The following is a 26,309-nucleotide window of genomic DNA, read 5'->3' as shown; positions in this document are numbered from 1 at the left end:
AAAAGAAGTGGGCAATCAACTTTTAAATGGTTGGCAGAAATGCCATCACAATCGAGGGAATTTGATTTCAACCTTTTTACTGCCTGCTGAACCACAGAGAGCTCAACAGACAAAATATGAGTTTGGCTCAGCGATACGGGAAGTGCGGCAATGAGAAGTTTCGAAAAAACCGAATGGACATGATAATTCACTGAACTAAAAACTTTACTGTAATAACTATGCCATCCACCGGCACTAATCGGGCTTGTAGCAAAAGAATCATCAAGTTTTTCAGAATTAATTACCTTTTGCCAATCAGATTTACTTAACGGGAAATTCGATATTTTTGATTTAGTCGAGCGCAGGTACTTTTTATATTCTAATTTTGTCTTTTGCTTTATTTGATGAATAACCCCTTCAGACGGACGACCACAAGAAACCCAAATCCGCAACCAAAACTTTGCTTTATTTTTAATCGATTTCAATTCAGGATCCCACGACCACTCCGGTTTACGCGTGTTTCGCCTGACTCGCTCCTGTGGTACAGCGGTCAATTCAGCTGTTTTAAGGCAAGATACTAATTTTAGATAATAATCATTTATAGTATTTTTATCATTTGAAGACTTACAACTAAGCTGTAGAAGGTGGAAAGGAACTTGAATTGTAGCAAGTAGCATAGCTAGCGTAAAAATATACAGCGATAAATTTATCTTATTCCAATTTCGACGGAAAACCCATCTTCGTCCTGCTTGTAAAGCATTACGATTAGTACAAATCGGTATTTGAAAAACAAACGAAATCGGTAGGTGATCTAAATCGCAATGATCTTCATGAACAGTTACAGTAGAAACGGGTAGGCCCGGAGAACAAACAACATGATCAATATTACTTTGACTACCGGAATGATGAAGATAAGAATATATACAAGTTTTTTCAACCAGCTTAAACTGCGGCAGCGAATCAAATATCAAATCCGAGCGAATATTCGATGACAGCAGGTCAGCGTTAAAGTCTCCAGCGATCAAAAAACGATAACCTTGATTTGAGACGGATTCCAAAAGTTTCTGTAATACACTGCAAGTCTTAGCGAATCTGTTAAGAGACTGAACCGATTTTCTGTCACAAGGCAAGTAAACATTTACGATCACTAAATCGTTAATCCGCACGGCCAAAATGTTAGGATCACTGTGAAAAAGCACAGGCGAGTAGCAAGCAACACTATTTCGGTTCAGTATACAAGCAAGCCCACCCGACGGCCGTCCGAAAGTAGTTCGTGCCGCCGATACGAAAACGACGTGATTAGCACTTCTTTTTAGCAGGTTTGTATTAGCCGACGATAATAAGTGTTCTTGCAAACAGACAATGTCATAGTTACATGCAAGTTCGTCAATAACATGCTCTTTTCTTCTGGTACCATTTATGTTGTACGAGACAGCTGAAAGGGACTGCATCATTTTCGGGCACTACTCGAAACGCGAGACTTGAGCACTGGACATTTCAAACTAAAGGATGTATGATCACCGTTGCAGTTCGCACATTTGGGGCTATTTTGGCAAGGCGTTTCCTTAGTGGCAGTATGATTACCGGCACAACGAGCACATTTATCAACAGGACTGGTGCAATCCTTCATCATGTGATCTGGGGATCGGCATTTGAAGCAGCAACGGGGTACACTGATGAAATCGTACACACGGAATATTTCGTAACCTATTTTCAGGCCGTTCTTGATGGCATTGCCTTTTGCGAATGTATCCGAAAACTCTAGCTTAATTGTTTGTGAAGAGCCGAAACGAGTGGCTTCAGTCACACCAGGGTACGAATTTAGTCCAGCAATGTCAAAATCCTCAGGGATACCTCTAGCAATCCCAAGGTGACGCTTAAGCACAGTTTTAGTGGTAGCACCCGATGCGGCTGCACTAATTGAATTGCAGAAATCCGAAATAACAGATTTCTCAATGTTGACATACAACTTGTCACCTCGTGGGCGGACACTGGAAACTGACTCGTGACCTGACAATTGGTCTAAGAATTCCTTTCAACTTTTGGGGTTGCAAACTGTTTGCGGAAGGTTTGAAACAATCACTGTAGCATGGCTACTCGATAGTGAAGAAGCAGCATCCCCAGGCTGGGGTAGCGGTGGAAAATTGGCTGAATAAGACTCGAACTGATTGGATATAGTTTTTAGATGCAAGTTCAGTTCATTGACTTTCGAGAGCAAAGCCGAGTAAGCCGAAGCCGGGATAACTGGCACTTCCGAAGGGCTTCGAATGACGAAAGTCGGAATTGTAAAACAATCTGAATCACCTTTTCTCAGCATTTCCAAGATATCACCAAGGTGATTAGATGGTGCCTTCGTTCCGTTTCGCTTCTGAAAAAGCGCATCAGGATCCAGCTTCAAGCCCAGCCATTTCTTTGCGATCACAATCACTTCGCAATCAAAAAACTCCGCTCCAAATCTTTTGATAGTCTCATCATCTATTCCCTCTTCCTTGTTTCGCTGAACAAAATTCAACACGGGCGAATAATGCAAATTCTCACTCTGTTCAAACATCATGACGTAACAAGCTCTATGCACAGCAGCATGGGATGTTGCGCGCACGACTGACGAATTCTACTATTTACAGAATACAGAGCTATTTAAGCTAATAAGCGAGGGAAGCGTAGTTTCTTGCTACCTGATCCCCGCAGTTTAAGGGAGTAACACTCCCGGCAGGTACAACGGCCCTTGCGACAAGAAACTCCCCTCTTCTGCTCGCTTATTAGTAAAATTTAATAATATGAACGCACTGATGTTGAAATTGGCGATATAGATGGCGTGCCAGTCTACTTCAGAAAAAAGATGGCGTTGGCGAAAATACCCAGAGGGAAAGACCTGTTCTAGGAAATGGACAAGATCTCTCAATTTAATTTAACTATAAATCTATCCATAGAGGGTAAAGATCAAAAGGAAAACAACCTCAAAGTAATGTGATAGCTTTATCTCATTAACAGCAAACAAGCAAACTCAGGCAGTGTGAGGAGTATCTCTCTCTCTCTCTCCCTCTCTCTCTCTCTCTCTCTCTCTCTCTCTCTCTCTCCCCCTCTCTCTGCCATCTCTCTCTCTCTCTCTCTCTCTCTTATTTTCTAAATTTTACTTTCTCCCTATTTTAAAGGCCGTGGAGCCTTTGTGGAGATAAGTGCATAATTAGGTGCATCTTGATTTTTTTTTTTTTTATGGGAAATATATCTCATCTTGTATGTGAAAAGATTTTAAGGATACAGAGAAGCGCCACAGAAATTCCAGACTGATGAATCAGGTTGAAATTGTATATCGATGTTAGAACTATGCATGTTCTGATATTTTTTTTCTGACTTTTATAAAATTAGCATTTGCTTACATGAGTATAGGACTAGGAATGTGAGACCGAGTACTTGAAATGTGCTTCCAACGGGTTTAAAGGCGGCTTAACAGCAATTTAAGAATTTTTAAGAAGCGGAGAAAGAGGGATCATAGTTTGTGTGTTTTTTCCAGAAGAGAGAGATTGGTCTTCGATTTTGAATTATTTTTTGTAGTAATTCTTGTTTGTATTCAAGTCATTAAGATGAATTTATGGATATTAATTGTTATAGCCGTCCGTCTTCAGAGCTTTGTTTCTTCTTAGACTGTTACTTGGTAAATGATGAATGGTGTCTTAAAAAAAGTTTAGTTCAAAGTTAATTCTGTAATGTAAATATAAATAAATACAAAGAAGTCATTGTTGCAAGTAGACATAAAGAAAAGAAAAAAAAGAAGCAAAAATCTCCAACCTTCCTTCAAGGAAGTCTGCCGTAAGAAAGGATGTACTATTGTTTCTTTTTTAATATAGTTTGAAAATCTTTTCTTCTTGGTATTCAGAAGAAGTAATAGAATCTGTTATAGTTCATCTTGGCTTTTCGGAGTCCTGAAGTTAGCCGATTCATGTTGAAAAAATCTTTTCAAAAGTAAATTTAATAATGGTAAATATATTTCAAATACTTAGTTCTAAATAAAATAGTGGAAAAGACTTGATGCTAGCACCAAATATTAATGTTGAGGTTCGGACTGGAATGCTAAACAAAGTAAAAGATTGAGAGGAAGAAAAGGAGAGAGAAAAAGAGAGAAGGGGGAATAAAGAAAGAAAAAGAGAGGCAGAGAGAGAGAGTAAGGAAAGGAGGGGGATAGAGAGAATGTATAAGAAGGAGAGAAAGACTCAGAGAGGGAGGGAGAGGGAGAGAGAAGGGTTCATTAACTTTATTTATTAACAACTAATCCAACTCGTTTGAACCTTTGATTTTAAAGACCATGTATGAAGTAACTGACTAAAAAAAAGTCTATAAAATTACCAAGGAGATTTTTTTTTGTCTAAAATTGGGCTAAAAACTTTGGCCTATATTTTAGGACCGAAGTTAGAAAAAGACAATGTAGAGGATTATTTGACCAGATTTAAGTTAGAGATAGTTGACGAGTTACGTCCAGTTTGTAATTTCTAGATGTAAATAAAATACTGAACAATAATTACGTTTCGCATTTATTGTTAAAAGGAATTGCTATATAGGCCTATAGTGCCTTTTGCAATTAAAAAAAATAATTTTTAGAAGTAATTTTAATCGTTGTTGCAGTGGTAGCTGAAACTTAGCAAATCGTAGTTGGTGCAGAAGATGCAAATTAAGAGAATCTAGATCTATGGTTACCCCCTGTTTTGGGTAAATATATTTTGTTCTTTTTTATCTTTATTAAAAAATATTTAAAAGAATCCTTGGCCCCGCTACATTTTTGTGAATCGACACCACTGAACACGTATGTGAACAAATGTTTTTTTCTTCTTACAGGAAGGCAGCCACAAAAAGGTGCGGTGGGGAATGTACCTGCGAGCAGAAATACAAGTGGCACAGACTTCTAGCCTATGATCCAGACAACGACTGCAAAGGAATTTTTATGGACTGGTTTCTTTTCCCCTCGTGTTGTGTTTGTAGGTGTTCTGGACCTTAAGGACTAGAAGCCTAAGTTGTGCAAGTGTTCAGAACTTGAGAAAAAGCTGTTCTAGTGAAAAATATCTTGCCAGTGTTGACGTCTTAGATATGGATTGATTACATAACTGGTATACTTACGTAAATTTACATAATATCATAACTGTTACAGTTTTCAACGATGTGTTTTAAATCATCAGGTTTGGGTGAATGTGGAAAAAAGTTTGTGTTTGTGGAATATTGGTGATGTAAATACTTGTTCGACAATGCGAATATTAGAAATAGTGGCTGTTTAAGAAAAGTTCAGCCCTCAGTTGGTATAAACATTTTTCACTTATTTCTATCAACTTAGTTCAAAATAAGGAGAGAAATGCAAAACAAACAACATTTAATATTTAATATTTTCTAAACAAGGAATCCTCAAAAGACAAGAAAAAGATTTATCAATAGGAAGTTTCCAGCTCATCTAAATTAATTGTATTCTCAACGAAATTTACAATAAAATTTTCAAATCATTTTGTAAATATTCTTTCATGGTTCTTAATAAGGGTGGTTTATTATATCAACTAATGCGACTGTTTCCAAAAGACATAAGGACATGGACTTTGGATTCTCATGAAATAAAATTCTCATGAGGTTGTATTGAAGGATCAATTTTGGCAGATTTCTTAGTACTTTTTTAAAGTTTCATGTACCGTATTCAAATGCTAGAAACTCCAAAAAGTTTGGGTGCATGGTTAGGCCTACATTTTGTTTATTATATTTCTGACGATACACAAATATTTGCCATACTTTTTTTAGCAGTTTATTGATTTTGTTTACCAGATTTTACGTTTACTTTCAGCTGTATACGCTGAAATGTTGTTAAAATTGTGAAAATCTTATCGTTTTACTTTTGTAATTTTTTGTAAGGTTTATTTTAAAAAGCATTGGGTTGGTATACTTGAAAAGAGTTTGATGTGTGGTAGAGTAAGCATAGGTATCTTACTTTTGGTGTGTTTTAAATGATTGTTTCATAAAATAAAATTCTTTTCCATAATTCGTTTTTGTGGTAATTTTTGTGAGATAAACGATGCAAACGACTTGGATTGGAGGATCTAAAATCAAACTGAAAACATAGGCCTACTATACATCATTTGAACCACTTGATGCCACTTTTTGCCTCCAATAATTTATAATCTATATAAAGGGAGGCCCAACTATTCAAAGGACACATCAATGAAAGGAGGAATTTATAGATATATGTACATCAAAATTCGATATATACGCAACATTCTCCCCAGTCTTCCGTGTTTTTTAAAGTTTTTCCCTCTCCAAAATATTCTCCCCACCTCCAAAATGAGATCTTGTACTCAGAACTGACGCTACTGACACTACTCAGGAAAACCTCAGAAGCACTTTACGAACAAAAATTGTTCAACTGCTGGCTACGAAAAATTCTTTCACCAGAATTATCTTTGTTTCTACCTTTGGATACACAAAACCTAGTTCTAAAATTTTTGGGTGTGATTTCAACCCCTCTAACGTGCCATTACGAAGTGGCAGCCAGGAAAAGGACGTAAAAAAATCACTGTAGGACAATTACCTAACTATCAGATTCTTAGTTATATTTAACTCAATAATTACCACAATCGAGGGAGAGGACCCAATAGACAGTTTTGAATCAACAAGATAGAAAAATATCTTCTTAGGACATGTTGGATACAGAAAATATCTTTTTTGTAGTCGGATACACTGTACAAAATCAGCTTGAACCTTCTAAAATTATATCCTGACCTGACTATGATAATATCTTTAATCAGCAATCTGCAAATTCTAAATATATCTATCTGTGAAGAAGCTACTTATTTTGCTACAAGACAGAACCTGTGTCTTGAAACATCTTTTAAGACACACTAAAATAGAATTAAATCTGTCAATTACATCAAATTAATCTTAACTAAAACCAAGGAATTGCAATATATCAGTTTACTTTGTCAATATAATTTTGACGGCTAAGCTTACAAATAAAGAAAAATACAGTTAAAAATTCCCACTATCCATTTTTAAAATCTATTAAGACGGTTCTCACATCAGTAGTGTAGCTGGACGAGGTGTAAATGAACTCCTTCCTGAAAGTCCTACATTACATTTTAAGCCTGTTCTCTCGCTTCAGATAACGACTATACTCAAAATGAGCTCAACACAATCAAAACTATGTTGGGCACTTGTGCTAGCTATCAATTTTGTAAGGAATATGTTATTACTACCACTACTACCAACAACTCATTGCAGGACCAAGGTGCCTGAGGCCAACACCGCTACTTACGATCATCCTTCATTCCAATCTATTCGATGCCTCCCTCTTTACCCCATCCCAAGAAGTTCCAATATCCCTTAAATTCTTGCTTACGACCTCCTACCACCTCATTCGGGGACGTCCTATTTTTGTTTGGCCCTGGATAATCAAAAATTTGATTATAACTTTAAGAAATCAAAAATTAGTTAAGATTTTAAGGAATAAATATCAGCATATGTATATTAAACTGACAATGAAAATTTATTTCAGTAAATTCATTTGAATTTTTTTAGCAAAGTGCAAATTATATTCTGGTTTTTAGAAAGCATTGGGTTTAGAGCCTACTCTTATTAATTTCTGCTCGTTTTGAGTTTGCCTCTGTTATCTATTTAAATTTCTGTTCCTTTTGGATTTCATTTATATATTAATGCTGATTTGTGGTAGTTGTACGCTTGGTAGATTATTTGATTCTATTTTTGTTCATTTTTGGTTTAATGGAGTTCTCTACTTTTTTTTTGAAAAACATATTTTGTGGAAAAAGTTTTTTAATTAATTAAATAAGAAAAGAGCTTTTTAACTGAAAGCAAGGAACAGATTTGAAACCTATTTGAACAGATTATTCTTTGTATGAAGGGGGTGTCTCCTCCTTAGCTCCTTACTCTTTACTGTGAAGTTTGGATTTTTTCCATTTTTTTTAAGAAAATGTGTAATTGGAAACAAAAATTTCAAAACACTAAAAAACTTTTGTTTAATGAGCAAGGTGTTGAGAAGGGGGCAGTCCCCCTTATATACAGTAGTAATTTATAATTGTTTTAAGTTTTAAACTTTCTCCTTACTTAGTTGAAAAACCTTTTCAATTTGCTTAATTACATTTCATGAAAATGTAAAGTTTTATGAATACAATACTTTTGGTAACGCAGAAAAAACTATCAATATTTCAATGATCTCTGTTTGGATTTTGATGGGTAATCAAACAGTTCGTGGTAACGACTTGTACGTAAGAAGTGACCCGCCTCAATAGTAACCAAAGGTCTAAAAAACCGAATTTTGATACCAATAGATATACCAAAAGATTTAGATCATTATGCTGATTCCAAATATATAAGGTTCATTAAGTTTAGTCTTACCCATCAAAAACTACGAGCATGAAGAAATTTTCTAAAAAAGGGGGAAAGACCCCTATGAAGTCATGGAACTGTAATGAAAATCACACCATCAGATTCAGCGTATCAAAGAACCCTATTATAGCGGTTTCAAGCTTATGTCTACAAAAAAGTGGAATTTTGTAATTTTTGCCAGAAGAAAACCACGGATGTGTGTTTTTTTCAGGGGTGATCTTTTCGGCCCAGTGGGCCTAGAATGTCGGGAGGGAGCTCATTCTAATGGAAATCAAAAGTTCTAGTGCCATTTTTAAGTGACCAAAAAAATAGAGTGCAGCCTGGCCCCCTCCCGCGCCACTTTTTCCCAAAATCGTCCGATCGAAATTTTGAGATAGCATTTTTGTTCAGCATAGTTTAAAGGCCCAATAGCTATGTCTTTGGAGATAAAACGACCCCTTACAGCCCCTAGGGAAAGGTTTCTAAGTTATAAAATTTGTCCATTGTTTCATTTGTTATTGGGAAGTATGCATATGTTTTTTGGGTGGGGAGGGGAGGGTGAATTTTCTACTGGGAGAATTTTCCATGGAGAGGGTAGTTTCCAGGGGGGGAAATTTTCAGGGCAAATTTTACACTGGGTGAATTTGCCAGAATCCATATACGAATTTTGTTTATATGTCTTGCTTTCTCTTTACCGATTCAATTTTACGCGTGAAGAATTTAAGGGTTAAACAACTCCTGAAACGCAAGGGTCGTTTAATTAGAACAACAAGTAACCTTTTTTAAAGTGCCGAAAAACGGTAGCGTGAAGATCCAGGTGTTTAGGAGGGGGAAACCACCCTCATATACGTAATAATTTCTGTTCATTTTAAGTTTTAATGTTGCTCCATACTTTTAGTTGGAAAATAACTTTTTTTCTTTATTTAATGAAGCTTAGAGACAAAAAATTTTCTAAAGGCAATGGAAAAAATATGTCAATTAAAGTAAAACTATAGCACGAAAAATACACAAAACAATAGGCCTAGCCTACTTGCAGAAACTAAGATATAAACTCCCAGCATTCAGTTCTGTTGAGCAATGCTGAAGTGTGGACGGATATTTTTTTTTAACAATATCGACACTTTTGAACTTGGTTATCAAACACCAAAATATTTGATACCTTTAGACTCAGTGGTTATAAAAAGTAACGCATTATCAAAGTAGTTTGTTCAAGGTAAAATATTAAAACAAAGATATAAGAATATCAAATAAAACTTTTTAATTCAATATTTTTAATTTAATTTTGAATACCAAAAGCCTTCATAACAGTAAAAAATTAAATCTTTTTCAAAGTTACAACTCGATAAATACAATCACTCCTGAAAAAAAAAAAGATAATTAAACACAAAAACGTATCCGTTCAGGGGGGAAATATAGAAATTCCCATCCTTCTGTTAAGGGGAAACATTTCTGATTCTAGTGTCTTCACATATACACACTTTCTTGTGTTCTAATAACTGCACTAATTACTAATAAAGAAAAACATATTTAGGATCACCATAAAAAAGCTAATTCTTTGATTGAATGTTATCAATAGTTAGGCTCTCATACTTTCGTTATTGACAAGGATTGCTATTTACTTACAATTCAATACTATGAAGATTTTTTTTTTTTTTTTTTTTTTTTTTTTTGCGCCAACCAAGTTATATCGAAAAATTTTTGTGGAGAATTTGCTAGGGGTCACTCAGTCACAAATAAAAATTTATATTTCCCTTATTGAGGGTCAAAATCTTTTGGCAGGCAGCCAACAATGGGGCAACACTCATTTTTCCCATGGTGTCTCCCTATTCTACCCTTTTCCCTTTGGTTTCCTTATAATTACTTTGTAGTCCCAAATTTCCAGGGGCAAAGCCCTCCTTGCCCCTTTGCCGGCACCCATGAGGTGCGTCTGACCATTTTGTTCAATTTCTTAGGAATTTGGTGAAAAATGTATTTGTTTTTATGAATAGTTAAGGCAAGGACTAGGGAAATCATGGATGGTATATCCCCTTCGTATAAGGGGATGTGCTCCAATTAACAAGATGTATTTAGATATTTAGTTTAGTTGTATGAAGTCCTAAATCCTATTCATAATAATATTTTCGTCGAAGCGAGCCTAGGTAAGATATTGTCATTGGCTATCACTAAAATCGTGTCTTCAAGACCCAGACCTAAATTGGGTCTTCAGTACCATGAATCTGAAACTGGGATAGTAGTTTGCTTTTTTGGGAGCCGACTGTTGGATAACAGATGGCTAATACCGGTGCTCTAAGAATCAAATGAATAATAAGAAAGGCACGAAACTATTCTCCGTATATAAGGAACTCTATGTAACCCTTGAAACCTGTATCTATTAAAAAACTTTTCAGATTTAAAACACTTCAAATTTGGTTCCATGGGGTGGGGCTTTGGAAATAGTTTTCCTGATTTTTTCCTTGGTAGTAACAACCATAGATACTTTATAGCAAAATTAAATTTTTAATTCTTGTGACTATATTAATATTTCTTTTAATAAAGGGAATAGATGTAGTACAGCAACGCGAAATTGTTTCCTAGTGACTTGAACTACCCCATAGGGGCCCAACACGAGTAGCCTACCGAAAAACCAACTTTAATTTGAAAGGCATAAATAACGGTAACTGGTCATAAGAATACAAATATGAAATACTGACAGTTAGATACAAATATAATAGGCGGAATTCTTCATGTTTGCAGACGCATTGAAACTAAACGTTTTTAGGCTCTCTTTTTAAAAGTCTTGATTTTCTTTTTTCTGACATGTTTTGTTTCTAAGGCAGATGTTTGCTCACGATTGCTTGTAGTTCTTGACCAAACCTTATTTGAGTCCTGCTTATCCTAAAGACAAGAAAAAGGAAAGAAAGGTTTTTTCTCCCTGTTGGGAAAGTCCTTGAATGGAACATGTGCGCAACAGGTTGCAAATACAGATTTCTATTGTCAGGTAAAAGCAATAAAGTCATAAGAGATCAGTCATACTTTGTTTCTTGATTTGGCATGTCTGCTTTCAATTCAAAGAAATTCCAAGAGCGGCTGATATTGCCACTTGGGTAAGGTGCATTTAAATTTAAGAACTATTATTTATCCTAATTTTTGAAATACAAAAGCACTTAGGCCTAGAACAGTGATTAAGGTGGGGAGGGTTTTGCAGGGAATTTTCCGCGGAGGAATTTGTTTTTGGAGGGGGGAATTGTCTGCAGGAGAAATTTCTGGGGGCTAATTTTCCTTGAATTTTCTTTCTTCTGATCCAGCGGTAAAGCGCGACAAGTAAGCTTGTAGGTAATGTTTAGACCAATCTGTCAAGCTATAAAATGCAGAATGAAAGAAAAATCAAATCGAATATAAGTTATCACTACTAACAGTAGGGTCATTGCTCCTTTAAAACCAACCTTGATGCTAAAGTGCCACCACGGCCTTAATGAAAACGAGTTTAGTCAAAGGAAAACGAAATACTAATTAAATTTCGATGAAAACAAAATTTCTCGAAATAGAAAATATGGCATTTAATTTAGTTTTACTATTTTAAAGAGTCACTTATTTTCTTCACTATTGTTCATTTTATGTTCATTCTGTTCCAGTTACAAATGTACAGAAAAGCCAATTGGCTAAATAAATATTTTAATTTATTATGCAGCTCCAGCAGGGCCACATCCAGGATTTCTGTTCGGGGGGGGGGTGCAATTTTTCGAGGGGGGGTTTGCAAAGAAAAACATTAAATAAGGGATCAAAAACGTGTTCTTATACATTTTTATCACGTTCTTGTGAACCGGACAATCATTACGTGGGGGATTCAAATCCCCTAACCCCTCCACTGAATTCAACCTTGAAGCCCTGACTTTTTTAGGTAGTCCCTGCTCGCTTAAAGTTATTGAATCACCATTCATTGGATTATACTTTCCGTTTGTGCGTTCAGAGTAATTCATACCTGTTTCAGTTTGTAGTTGTACTTATTGTACATATCATTTCAAACTTTAATTTTGTGCTTTGTTTTTGTATGAAATTATCGAACGGATTTAAATGTAATGAACATCGAACGTATCGGTATGATACATCGAACGGATTTAAATGTAAGAAAAATTTGATAAAAAGTAGTGCCAAATTAAAATTATAGAGTCCATTTTGAACTAATATACTGAATATTATCCATTAACAGCAACATTTCTCATCAATAGCCTCAGAAATCCTAAGATACCAACTTTGGTGGATGTCTAACAGCATATGTGAAATCAAGGCCGTATCCAGCGGGATAGGGATTTTGACCCCCCCCCCCCACGAAATGTTTGTCCGACTCGTCAAAAATGTTAAAAAAAATGAATATAAATAAATTCTTGATGTGTTTTTTAAAGTTTTCTTAATGTAAAATCCCCCAGAAAAAAATTCTTTTGTACCCCCCCCCCCGAAAAAGTTATTGATATGGCCCTGTGTGAAATATTTGTTTATTGCATTCTTATTTATGAACGCTTAAAGGGCAGTATTTGTCTCAGCTTTGTAATCGACAAAATTAGGAACCCTTACACCAACTTTCTTGAAGACTAAAGACCATTTATGAAGTATGTAATTAGTGCATTATCACTAAGGATAATCCTACAGCCGATTCTTCCATTTAGAATGATTCCTTAAACAACCCCAAATGACTGCGACTTGAAAGAGGCAGAATGTCTATTTTTGCAAAGTTGGGACAAACAGTATTTTGGAGGTAACACGGGCGAAGGACCTCAATTTGGGCCTTTTGGTTGAAAAAAGTTAGTTGAAAAGAGTTTTGAAGAATAGGAATATAAGTCTGCGAACCAAGACTAGAATATTAGAAGCTACGGCACTGACAGTTGTCAAGCACGGTTCAGAAATATGGGCGCTTCAGACGGCAAAGGAAAGTTTGTCAAATGTTTTCGAGAGAAATTATCGACGGTTAGTTTTAGATGCCTGTTCTGTCCTGTGTTTAATTAAATAAAAAAAAACAAGTTTTTTTTAACTGAAAGTAAGGAACGACGTTAAAACTTAAAACGAACAGAAATTAGTCCGTATATGAAGGAGGCTGTCCCCTCCTCAACGCCTCGCTCTTTACGCTAAAGTTTTTTTATTGTTAAAAAAAATAGAGTTGTGAGAAAGTCAAACTTTAACGTAAAGAGCGAGGCGTCGAGGAGGGGACAGCCCCTTCATATACGGAATAATTTCTGTTCGTTTTAAGTTTTAACGTCGTTCCTTACTTTCAGTTAAAAAACTTGTTTTTTTTATTTAATTTTTGAACGTTTTTGAATTAATGCAGGTTTTGATTTTGGCTCACCGTACATGAATAATTAAAACAAAATTTGCATATTATATTTGGTTAAATGGCTTTCTCGAAACTTGTTTAATTTTATTTACGAACGTTTTTATTAGTAACAAAAAAATTTTTTTTATACACGAAAAACGGGTTTTAATTTTCTAACAAGCAGTGAACTACAAAACAATTAATTATGCACAAAAGCTCCGAATATTTCGGCCCCACATCCGGGAGCCTTTCTCAACGGAAAAAAAAAAATAAAAAAATGAAGCAAAAAAAAACAACTTAAATTACATTACAATAAAACATACTAAACACATAAAGAGAACAAAAAGCAAAAACGAAAGAAAAATATAAATAAATAAGAACAAAACTCACATATTAATTAAACACTTCCATGCACTGAATGTCTTTCAACTGGCCTCCTCTCAGTATATAAATGGAAATATATTAAATAAACACTTCCATGTACTGAATGTCTATATTGATTCTACTTGCCTCCTCCCAGTATATAAATTGAAATATATTAATTAAACACTTCCATGCACTGAATGTCTTTCAACTGGCCTCCTCTCAGTATATAAATGGAAATATATTAAATAAACACTTCCATGTACTGAATGTCTATATTGATTCTACTTGCCTCCTCCCAGTATATAAATTGAAATATATTAATTAAACACTTCCATGCACTGAATGTCTTTCAACTGGCCTCCTCTCAGTATATAAATTGAAATATATTAAATAAACACTTCCATGTACTGAATGTCTATATTGATTCTACTCGTCTCCACCCAGTATATAAATTGAAATATATTAATTAAACACTTCCATGCACTGAATGTCTTTCAACTGGCCTCCTCTCAGTATATAAATGGAAATATATTAAATAAACACTTCCATGTACTGAATGTCTATATTGATTCTACTCGCCTCCTACAATTATATAAATTGAAAAATATTAATTAAACACTTCCATGCACTGAATGTCTTTCAACTGGCCTCCTCTCAGTATATAAATGGAAATATATTAAATAAACACTTCCATGTACTGAATGTCTATAATGATTCTACTCGCCTCCTCCCAGTATATAAATTGAAATATATTAATTAAACACTTCCATGCACTGAATGTCTTTCAACTGGCCTCCTCTCAGTATATAAATGGAAATATATTAAATAAACACTTCCATGTACTGAATGTCTATATTGATTCTACTCGCCTCCTCCCAGTATATAAATTCTTGAATTTATATACTGGGAGTAGGCGAGTAGAATCAATATAGACATTCAGTACATGGAAGTGTTTATTTAATATATTTCCATTTATATACTGAGAGGAGGCCAGTTGAAAGACATTCAGTGCATGGAAGTGTTTAATTAATATATTACAATTTATATACTGGGAGGAGACAGTAGAATCAATATAGACATTCAGTACATGGAAGTGTTTATTTAATATATTTCCATTTATATACTGAGAGGAGGCCAGTTGAAAGACATTCAGTGCATGGAAGTGTTTAATTAATATATTTCAATTTATATACTGGGTGGAGACGAGTAGAATCAATATAGACATTCAGTACATGGAAGTGTTTATTTAATATATTTCCATTTATATACTGAGAGGAGGCCAGTTGAAAGACATTCAGTGCATGGAAGTGTTTAATTAATATATTTCAATTTATATACTGGGAGGAGAACGAGTAGAATCAATATAGACATTCAGTACATGGAAGTGTTTATTTAATATATTTCCATTTATATACTGAGAGGAGGCCAGTTGAAAGACATTCAGTGCATGGAAGTGTTTAATTAATATATTTCAATTTATATACTGGGAGGAGGCGAGTAGAATCAATATATACATTCAGTACATGGAAGTGTTTATTTAATATATTTCGATTTATATACTGAGAGGAGGCCAGTTGAAAGACATTCAGTGCATGGAAGTGTTTAATTAATATGTGAGTTTTGTTCTTATTTATTTATATTTTTCTTTCGTTTTTGCTTTTTGTTCTCTTTATGTGTTTAGTATGTTTTATTGTAATGTAATTTAAGTTGTTTTTTTTTTGCTTTATTTATTTATTTTTTTTTTCCGTTGATAAAGGCTCCCGGATGTCGGGCCGAAATATTAGGAGCTTTTGTACATAATTAATTTTTTTTTATTTAAATTCTTGTTATAAAATTAAAACCCGTTTTTCGTGTTTAAAAATTTTTTTTTTGTTGTTAATGGAAAAGCAGTGTGGTCTAAGAAATTATTTATATTAGTAATAAATATACGTAACTTAGAATTAAATTACGTAACGAGCTTCTATATTCATAAATTTTTAACACGTATATTAGGGGGTCCGCCCCCTAGTCAATACCCTGCTCTTTAAAATATAGTTCAATTTTTTTTTTTCCAGTTCTTTAAAAATGACCTCTTAATCACAATCAGTTGATCAGTTGAAAAACTTGTTTTTTTTATTTAATTCCTGATCTTTTTCTTTAATAATGCTGGGAAATCAGGCGGCCGCTTCATAACAATGTCCCTGCCCCCGTGACAACTTCCTTCGTGGAAAGCTCCTTCCATATAGCCCCCGACCCTCGCCTACTCCCCCCTACCAGAAACAAACTCCTCTGAAAAAGGATGTATAATTACCAATAACCAATACTAAATGTTAACATTGAGTAAAGTTCATAACTTTCAGCCCTCCCCCTGGGGACTCCGTGGGATCAAGTCATCCTAAAAGACATTTTTATCATATTTTCGACCATGCTGAACAAAATGGTTATCTCAAAATTTTGATCGGGTAACTCTGGGAACAAAATGAGCATAGAAAGGGGCCTAATTGCCGTCCATTTTTTGGTCACTCAAATAGACCACTAGAAATTTTAGTTTCTGTTTGAATGGGCCGTACCGTAATATTATAGGACTACTGAATTGAAACAATCCTCCCTGGAAAAAAAAACAAAAAACAAAAAACAAAAAAACAAACAAAAAAACACGCATCCGTGATCTTTCTTCTGGCAAAAAATGTAAAATTCCACATTTTTATAGATAGGAGCTTGAAACCTCTACGGTAGGGCTCTCTGATACGCTGAATATGATGGTGTGATTTTCATTAAGGTTCTCTAACTTTTAGGGGGTCTTTCCCCCTTTTTTCGAAAATCAGCCAAAGTTTCTCAGGCACGTAACTTTTGATGGGTAAGACTAAACTTGATGAAACTTATATATTTGAAATCAAAATTAAAATCTGAATCTTTTGATGTATCTATTGGTATCAAAATCCCGTTTTTTAGAGTTTAGGTTACCATTGAGCCGGGTCGCTCCTTACTTACAGTTCGTTACCACGAACTGTTTGACAAAGTGTGGTTCAATCCTACTTTCTTGGGCTATAATGAGAGAAAGGTTGAGATAGCTAGGATACGTTACAACGGATGAAGGATGACAGATTGCCAAATTTTTTTTTTTTTTAGCGATCCATCTTGGGCCAAACGAATAGCGGGTCGTCCCCAAATGGGGGTGGTAAGAAGGTTTATGGAAAGATCTAGAGGAAATTGGAACATCTTGGGAGGGGAATAAGAATGAAGCGTTGATTCGATTGGACCTGTATTAGTTGCGCCTATATTTAGCCTACACATAGATGGAGAAGCAACTGTATTGGCTTCAGGTGGCCTGGTGCTGCAATGAGTCGTATGCTGCATGTTGCTGCAGTCGTATGCGGCAGTATGCTGCAATTTTAGACTCAGATTATATTTGGAAGTCGCAAAAGCCCTTAAATCCGTGTTTACCAATCTTTTTTTTTATCATGGCACACTGAAAAAGTCTTAAACTTTTTATTCAATGCGAACAATTTTTTTTTGAACATTTGTATTTGCTGATTCGTTTGGTGTGGAGAATGAGCTTGTATCCAAAGAGATTACATTCCATCGACACTCCAAATTAGACATTCTTTCTTTTTTAATCAAATAAATACGGAATGTCCTCGACACGAATGACGGAGAAGGAGTGAGTAAACATACTGGACAATTGCTAAGGTATAAAGGAAATTCTACAGGAATTGGGGGGGGGGCTTATTGTAGAAGGAATCCGTGATTATCAGGATCACTTCAGATTTGTTGTAAAATATACGAAGCTTTTGGAGAAGGCAGTTTTCTTGAGGTGGACACATTTAACGTGGATTTGTGCTTGGTAATGGTCACTTTGTAGTGATGTGCCACTAGGGTCAAGAACAAAATATCTGAAAAAACTTTAGCTATAGAATGGTCCACATTTGTGTCCAGTGCGTGGTAATGTAGAAGATTTAACACGAATTTCTATAAGTGTATTGGCTCGTATGAATTAAGAGCGAAATTATTTGGGATAGATTATGGTGGAAGTGATTGCATGTTAAAGATCGTGAGGAAGTAATTGCCATATTGTCACCAGTAATGTAGGTGAGACGGTGCAGATTGGTCTGTGGCTTAAAGAGTACCTCTTCAGCAAGCTATTTTGTGACTTTTTTTCTTTTGTAATGGTTATTCTAAATTTCGTTTCGTCAGTGTTTTTTTTTTCTCTGTTTTTATTATTTTGTATACCATGATCCGTTTCGATTTTTTTGTGGAAAAGCGATATCTTACTGATTATCCTACTAACCATAGGAAGCTAAGTTTCAGTCGTTTCTGACACTGGAATTTCAAAAAAAAAGTACATGATTAGTCTTGCTAATGATTGGTTCCTATAAAGTGTTTTCATAGAAAATGCGAATACATTTTCGGTTCTTTGCTTTCGCCCTCTAAATGGTGTCTTCTTTTTTTTAGCATGACAAGCGCAGATTTTTACAAACAGTGTGCTGAGCTTCAGATTATTTGAACAGCATAAATTCAATAGATAAATTCAATTTCTTTTGTGGGTTTAAGAGTCCCTGATTCTCTTTTCTGAAAATAGAAAATAAAGAAAATATAGATTAGAGAAAAACAAATTAAAGATTCATAGAACTTCCAAAAGCAGAAAGTTGCATCGTTTTTAGGAAGCCTTTGAAACACTAATTTTCTTTTGCTGATACCTTTATTATTGGTAAATACGCTAGAAATATCTGGTCAATACTAAAAATAAAATAGGATTCAATAGTAAATTTCTAGGTTTTTTTATTTTGCTGTAAAATCTATTAATTGTAACTTCACCCTCAAATTTACCGCAGCTGAACTTAAAAAGCTTATTCTTCTCTTTTAGGGCAAAGGAGATAGAGTTTTCAGTTCCAGCATGCCCTTCAACTCCTTCGAAAAAAAGCAATTCCTGGCGCCCTGGAAACCAGGACTCTTCTCCAAGTAGTACTGCCTCTTCATCCCCATCACAGCAGAGGAACAGAAGCTTCTCGTCAGCTTTCCTCTTCCCTGTCGGACGTTCATCATCACCCCTATTATCTCCCATACCTCATACATCCTGTCCAAGCTCACCTTTACCCCCCTCCTCTCCGTGTCCCTCGCCAAGCTATTCCCCATTTTCATCTATTTTTAACAGATCTTTTAAAGGATCAAGAAGTCCCCAGGTATCTCCAGCATTAATCGTGGAACAGCAAGAGGTAATTGATAGAGCGGATACTGCATCACCTATTCTAGGTAAGAATATTGTATTTCCATTACTGTTCTCTTTTGAGCCTTGAATAAATATTAATATAAAATAAAGATCTTTGGCTGTCAGGCTTAAGTCGTATGTCTTTCTAAGATTGCGAGGACTACGATTAAGTTTGAACTTCCAGGGAATTTTGAGAGGGATGTTGAACTCAATTAAGGGACATTATGCAAATCTAGGTCTTCATAATAACAGCTTTTCCACACCACACATACCTAACGATCACTTCAAGGTCACAAACAAAAGAATCAAAAGTAAAGAAAGCTGAGTAATTTCTCTGTTATAAATTTATTATTTTATTCCGTTTTCCGTTTTCATTCATTTGTAACCTTTTGAGCATTGTCCCAGGAGGATTCTCTGCTGGGCCAGAGAATCTAAACCATTCTAAACCTGATTTCAAATTGACCGAAATTTATGCAATGATTATATTACATGAAATCAGAGACTTAGATTACCTTATGCAACTTACAAATTTAAATTAGAATCCGGTATTTTAATTTTTAAAGCGAAAACCTTAAAACTGAAGAAATATTCATTATATAGATATAGATGATAATTCCTTAAATCACATTGTCCTGATATAACAAGAAAGAAAAATGAGCAAAGATGATGTTTTTAAAGGCCAATTGAAAATGCTGACATAACACAACAAAAGGAATATTTCGAGGGGACAAACGCCTCTCTTCTTCAGTGCGAAACGAAAAAATGTATTAAATGAGAGTGCCGAAGAAAAACCATCAAAATAAAACGCGGAAAGCCAATGTGAATGTGAAAAAAAACAATGATAAAACCTTTGCAAAATAGCTTTCTTCAAGGTCTTCCATGAAGATATCAGCCTGTATTGGTGAAAGGGGGGCACCAACTGAAAGCCCATGTTTCTGTCTATTAAAAATGCCTATATAATGGAAGTAAAAGAAGTTTTGTTACGAGGGGCTGTAAGCGAAAGAAGTGTCTGATTCGAAACAGTATATTTTTATAATATAGATGGGTTAGAACTAAGTTTATGCTAAGTTATCCAATCACTTTCGACTATTAAAACGGGCACAAGCCAATCCCATTTCCAATTGAATGAGCCCTTTTGGAAGTTTTTACGACAACTTCTTCGATCCGAAGTGCCCTGCTCCATGGGCGTACGGAGGGGGGGGGGGCAGCGGGGCAGCTGCCCCCCTAGACCTTCAAATTTACATTAGATATGGCTGAAAAAGCAGATGGTTTGGAAAAAGCAGTTGATAAAACTCCATCACACTATCGACTACCCCCCCCCCCTAGACAATATGCTGCCTAATGCTACCTACGCCCATGCCCTGCTCTAAAGGAAAAAAAAAATAGTAAATAATACATTGTGCCAACATCGTTCTTATATGCCCTGGGGCATAACTTAAAACCCTTGCCCTGAGGGCTGTGGTGGAGTTTCCTCCTCAAAAACATAATTTCTATCTGGAAATCAACTACGCTGGACAAAATGGCTATCTGAAAATTTTGATTGGATGTGTTAGGGGGAATTATGGGCGTGGGCAGGGGGGCTAGTTATCCTCCAATCACTTTCGACTATTAAAAAGGGCACTAGCCACTCCAATTTCCAAACGAATGACCCTTTTACGAAGTTTTTACGACAGCTCCTTCGATACGAAGTGCCCTGGTATGGAAAAAAAACAACAAAAAAAAACAATTCATTAAAAAACAAAACAGAAAAGTGCGACTGCGCTGCCCATGATAAATTTGGAAACTGATAGTTTTTCTGGGTCTATAGTAAGTGTAAATGTTATTTTTTCTTAGATTTTTGGAATGTGATCTGAAACCCCTTTAACGTACGGGAGACCGAGATAAATTAAATTTTCCCTTTGATTTACGCTTTCTGTGTAACTATCTGATAATCATGTAATGCGTTTTGCAATCACAGAATTTATTAAACTAATTGGATAACCTTTCCCAAATAAAATATCTCTAAGGTGGTCGAGCTCTGAATCCAGAAAGCGTGTTGAACAAACTTGCAATACTCTGTCAACTAGAGAAGTGACAACTCCTCTTTTCATAGCAGGAGAATGATTAGAGGAATAATTTAAGTAACGGACACTATGTGTGGGTTTTCTATAGACACCAACTCGAAAAATGTATCATTTCGGTGCACTCAAACATCCAAAAAAAGAAGACGCCTCTCTATCTCTGATTCCTGAGTAAATTTAAGTTTTGGATCCAAAGAGTTGAACAAGTGAAGGAAACACCCCAGAGACTCGTCACCATGCTCCCACAAATAAAAAATATCATCTTTAAGACGAACCCAAAATTCAGGATTGCAAAAGCAGGCGCTACCGGTTAAATCAAGATATTTTCAGGCTAAAGCCAGAAACGCAATGAACGCTTTCTTATGCGGATTTTCATCAAATTAAGGCCATTGCTGTAAATTTCTAGACAAAGACTTTCTGAGAAATTCAACCGTTTAAAATTGGAAAAACTCTCTAATAATCCACATTTTGTCCCAAAACTGTCTCCTGGTCCTGCAGTGATAAATCTCAGCTCCGCGACCCTTAAAACAGAGCAAAATCAGGTTCTGTCGAAAGGATAATAGCCCGTTCGAAAATACCTTATAGTGAAATTATTGCGAACACAGAGGGGGCATTTCATGACTCTCGTGCGGAGATTGGAGAGATTACTGAGGTTACAGCACACTAAATTGAAACCCTTGTTGGATTCGCCTTCTGTTAATGATCCAAATTTAAATTTTTGTAGTAAAAATGAACACTTAGTCTTACGCGTACTGCATAAAGATCATTCCAGAATTATTACAAAAGCCGATAAAGGCAATACCGTTGTTGTATTAGATTCAGATGATTACGACAAAAAGTCAGAGAAGTTTTAAATGATTCTAACAAATATGAACAATTAGAACCCGATCCCACAGAAGAAATTTGTCCAGGAAGTCCGAAAAGAGCTTTTTTATCAGAGGCAACGCTATACTGTTGCCTATAGTAGAGGCCATGCGGCTCCAATGTTTTATTATTTATTTGTTTTCCCCAGAGGCACTTTATATGGAAGGGGTCGTTCGTAGAAACTTCAAAGGGGGCTTATTCGATTGGAAATCGGGAGTTCTAGTGCCCTTTTTAAGGGTTAAAATTGATTGGAAGGCAACTAACACCCCTTCCACGCCCACCAGCTCCTCAAATACATCCAATCAAAATCTTGAGATAGCCATTTTGTTCAGCGTAGTTAATTTCAATATAGAAGTTCTGTTTTGAGGAGGAAAATCCCCCACAAACGTCAGGGCAAGGGCTTTAGGTTATGTCCTGGGGGCAGATAAGGTTTTTATAGAAAGCTTTGTCGTAGAAACTTCAAAAAGGACTCATTTGATTTGAAATTCGAAGAGCTAGTGCCCTTTTTAATAGTCGAAAGTGATTGGAGGGCAACTAACCCCCCTCTCACGCCCATCTTGTCCCCAGACATATCCAATCAAAATTTTGAGATAGCCAATTTGTTCAACGTAGTTAAAAATTCAGGAAATTAGGTCTTCGAGGATAACCACCCCCAACAGCCCTCAGGGCAAGGGTTGTAAGTTATACCCTGGGAGCATATAAGGTTTTTATAGAAAGTGTTGTCGTAGAAACTTCAGAAAGGGATCATTCGATTGGAAATTTAAATGGTTAGTTCCTTTTTTAATAGTCGAAAGTGATTGGAAGGCAACTAAAACCCCTTCCACGCCCACCATTTCCCGAAACACATCCAATCAAAATTTTGCGATAAGTCATTTTTTTGAGCGTAGTTGATTTCCAGATAGAAATTATATTTTGAGGAGGACACTCCCCCACAGCCTTCAGGGTAAGGGTTGTAAGTTACGCCCTGGGGGCATGTAAGGTATTTATAGAAAGCGTTGTCGTAGAATCTTTAAAAACGGCTCGTTCGATTGGAAATTCAAAGGGCTAGTGCTCTTTTTTATAGTTTAAAGTGATTGGAGGGCAACTAACCCCCCTCTCACGCCCACCTTTTCCCCAAACACATCAAATCAAAATTTTGAGATAGCTATTTTATTCAACATAGTTTCAAGTTCTTGAAAAAAGGTCCTGAGGATGATAGCCCCCCCCCACAGCCCTCAGGGCAAGGGTTGTAAGTTTTTCCACTGAGGCTTTTAAGGTTATGAAAGAACGTGTTGTCCTAGAAACTTCAAAAAGGGCTCATTTTATTGGAAATTGAAATGGCTAGTGCTTTTTTTAATAGTCAGAAGTGATTGGAAGGCAACTAACACCCCTTCTTTAAGGATGACAACCCCTCCCAACCAAATCCCTCAGGGTAAGGGTTGTAAGTTATGCCCTGGGGGCATATATGGTTTTTATTGAAAGTTGTGTCGTAGAAACTTCGAAAGGGCTTCGAAGTTATTATGAAATGGCTAGTGCCCTTTTTAATAGTCGAAAGTGATTGGAAGGCAACTAACACCCCTTCCACGCCCACCATTTCCCCAAACACATCCAATAAAAATTTTGAAATAGCCATTTCGTTCTTCGCAGTTCAAAGTTTAGGAAATTATACCTTTGAGCAGGACAATCTTCCCACAGTCTTCAGGGCAAGGGTTATAAGTTATGCCCTGGAGGTATATAAGGTTTTTATTGAAATCTTTGTCATAGAAACTTGAAAAAGAGCTCATTCGATTGAAAATTAAAAGGGCTAGTGCCCTTTTTAATCGTCGAAAATGATTTGAGGACAACCAACCCCCCTCTCACGCCCACCTTTTCCCCAAACACATCCAATCAGAATTTTTAGATAGCCATTTTATTCAACGTTGTTAAAGTTTTTTAAATTAGGTCTTTAAGGATGACAACCCCTCCCCACCACAGCCCTTTTTAGATAGCCATTTTATAGCCAATCAGAATTTTTAGATAGCCATTTTATTCGACGTAGTTAAAGTTTTGGAAATTAGGTCTTTAAGGATGACAACCCTTCCCCACTACAGCCCTTAGGGCAAGGGTTTTAAGTTATGCCCTGGCGGCATATATCGTTTTTATTGAAAGTGTTGTCGTAGAAACTTCGAAAGGGCTTCGAAGTTATTATGAAATGGCTAGTGCCCCCTTTAATAGTCGAAAGTGATTGGAAGGCAACTAACACCCCTTCCACGCCCACCATTTCCCCAAACACATCCAATAAAAATTTTGAAATAGCCATTTCGTTCCACGCAGTTCAAAGTTCAGGAAATTGTACGTTTCAGCAGGACACTCTTCCCACAGTCTTCAGGGCAAGGGTTATAAGTTATGTCCCGGGGGTATATAAGGTTCTTATTGAAATATTTGTCGTAGAAACTTGAAAAAGAGCTCATTCGATTGGAAATTAAAAGGGCTAGTGCCCTTTTTAATAGTCGAAAATGACCCCCTCTCACGCCCACCTTTTCCCCAAACACATCCAATCAAAATTTTTAGACAAACATTTTATTCAACGTAGTTAAAGTTTTGGAAATTAGGTCTTTAAGGATGACAACCCCTCCCCGCCACAGCCCTCAGGGCAAGGGTTGTAAGTTATGCCCTGGGGGCATATATATTTTTTTATTGAAAGTGTTGTCGTAGAAACTTCGACAGGGCTCATTCAATTGGAAATTGAAAGGGTTAGTGCCTTTTTTAATAGTTGAAAGTGATTGGAGAGCAACTAAAGCCCCTCTCACGCTCACCATTTTTCCAAACACACCCAATCAAAATTTTGAGATATCCATTTTTTTCAACGTTGTTGAAAGTTTGGAAATTAGGTCTTTTAGGATGGTAACCCCCTCAGATACCTCAGTGCAAGGGTTTTAAGTTTTGCCCTGGGGGCATATAAGGTTTATATAGAAAGTTGTTGTGGAAATTTCAAAAAGGGCTCTTTTGATTGGAAATTTAAATTGCCCTTTTTAATCGTCGAAAGTAAATGGAGAGTAATTAATCCCCCCCCCTCTCACGCCCACCATTTCCCCAAGAACGTTCAACCAAAGTTTAGAGATAGCCATTTTGTTCAACGTAGTTGAAAGTTCTGGAAATTATGTAGTAGAGGTTTGATAAAACCACCAGAGTCCTCAGAGAAAAGGTTGTAAGTTATAGCCTGGGGGCATATAAGGTTTTTATTGATAGAGTTGTCGTAAAAACTTCAAAAGGGGCTCATTCAATTGAAAATTGAGAGGGCTAGTGCCCTTTTAATAGTCGGAAGTGAAATCAAATTATTATTATTGTTGTTGTTGTTTAGACCAGGGCACTTCGTATCGAAGGAGTTGTCGCGGTATTGTTGGAGGGCAACTAATCCCCCTCCCACTTCAACCCTCCCATTTGCCCATTATGTTTAAAAACTAAATGTTGCCTTAAGATTAAATCAAAATACACTGTGTTAATGCTAATTCCCAATAAGGCATCTCAGCAGTATCCCAAGAACGACTGAGGGTATTATTTTAAGACTTTCGGGGCTACTTCTGCTCTTAAAATTAAACCAAATCAAAAGTAGAAAGGCCTTATTGACTCCGACGCGAACCACGTGGTTTATGGTTTTCTCAGTGAGAATGAAAAAACAGAATTTTTCTCACTTGAAAAAACAGGAATTTTCTCACTTTTATGGATGTTTTCTTGGACGGTTATGTGTGTTGGTCAATTTATATGATGTTTTTCTCGGATGTCAACAGTAATTTATGTCTGTCTTATGGTTTTTGTCTGTGAGAATTAAAAAACAGGAACTTTCTCACTTTAATGGATGTCTGTTCTGGATGCGTTGAGTCTAACAACTGGGGTACCGGAGTCAATGACCTAAATTTCCAACATGTCAATTTATTTGATGTTGTTGTTGTTTTTGACATGTACATGCTCGGGGCGAATGTTATGCCACCTAACAGAATCCTGGAAACAGTTAGATCACGTGTTTCCTTCTCAGCCAATCAGAGGGCTTGCTTACATAACAATTCACCCTTGAGATTTCGTATATAACGGACATGCATTGTCCGTTATTTGTCATAAAAAAAACCATATTTGATGTTTTTCATGGATGTCAACATCAATTTATGTCTGTTTTATGGTTTTTGTCAGTGAGAATGAAAAAACAGGAACTTTCTCACTTTGATGGATGTTTTCTGGATTATTGAGTCTAACAACTGGGGTACCGGAGTCACGTGACGGG

The 26,309-nt window shown here is 36.0% G+C and overlaps 2 protein-coding genes across 3 annotated transcripts in view; both read left to right on the top strand.

Annotated features, from left to right (window-relative positions):
- The window catches only part of LOC148945343 (protein spaetzle 3-like), a 98,498-nt gene extending 92,521 nt beyond the window's left edge, over positions 1–5,977 (top strand). Inside the window, exon 5 of the mRNA XM_089099171.1 lies at positions 4,807–5,977. Coding sequence (XP_088955297.1) covers positions 4,807–4,966 — 160 coding nt within the window. The 3' untranslated portion in view covers positions 4,967–5,977. The remainder of the gene's footprint in view (positions 1–4,806) is intronic.
- Positions 5,978–11,349: 5,372 nt separating this feature from the next.
- LOC148945342 (synaptotagmin-15-like) overlaps positions 11,350–26,309 on the top strand; it is a 245,133-nt gene continuing 230,173 nt past the window's right edge. Inside the window, exons 1-2 of one of the 2 annotated variants that reach the window (XM_089099169.1) lie at positions 11,350–11,402; positions 18,810–19,195. In XM_089099169.1, coding sequence (XP_088955295.1) covers positions 11,350–11,402; positions 18,810–19,195 — 439 coding nt within the window. Of the gene's footprint in view, positions 11,403–12,328; positions 12,420–18,809; positions 19,196–26,309 lie in introns of those variants that run through there. The other variant, XM_089099170.1, reaches the window with a different exon arrangement.

Source organism: Artemia sp. Qi Xiang Cuo, chromosome 13, assembly GCF_049724085.1.
Source record: "Artemia sp. Qi Xiang Cuo chromosome 13, ASM4972408v1, whole genome shotgun sequence".
In the NCBI taxonomy this organism is placed as follows: Eukaryota; Metazoa; Arthropoda; class Branchiopoda; order Anostraca; family Artemiidae; genus Artemia; species Artemia sp. Qi Xiang Cuo.
The sequence above is the reverse complement of the archived record's forward strand: the minus strand, read 5'-3'. Positions and strand labels throughout refer to the sequence as shown.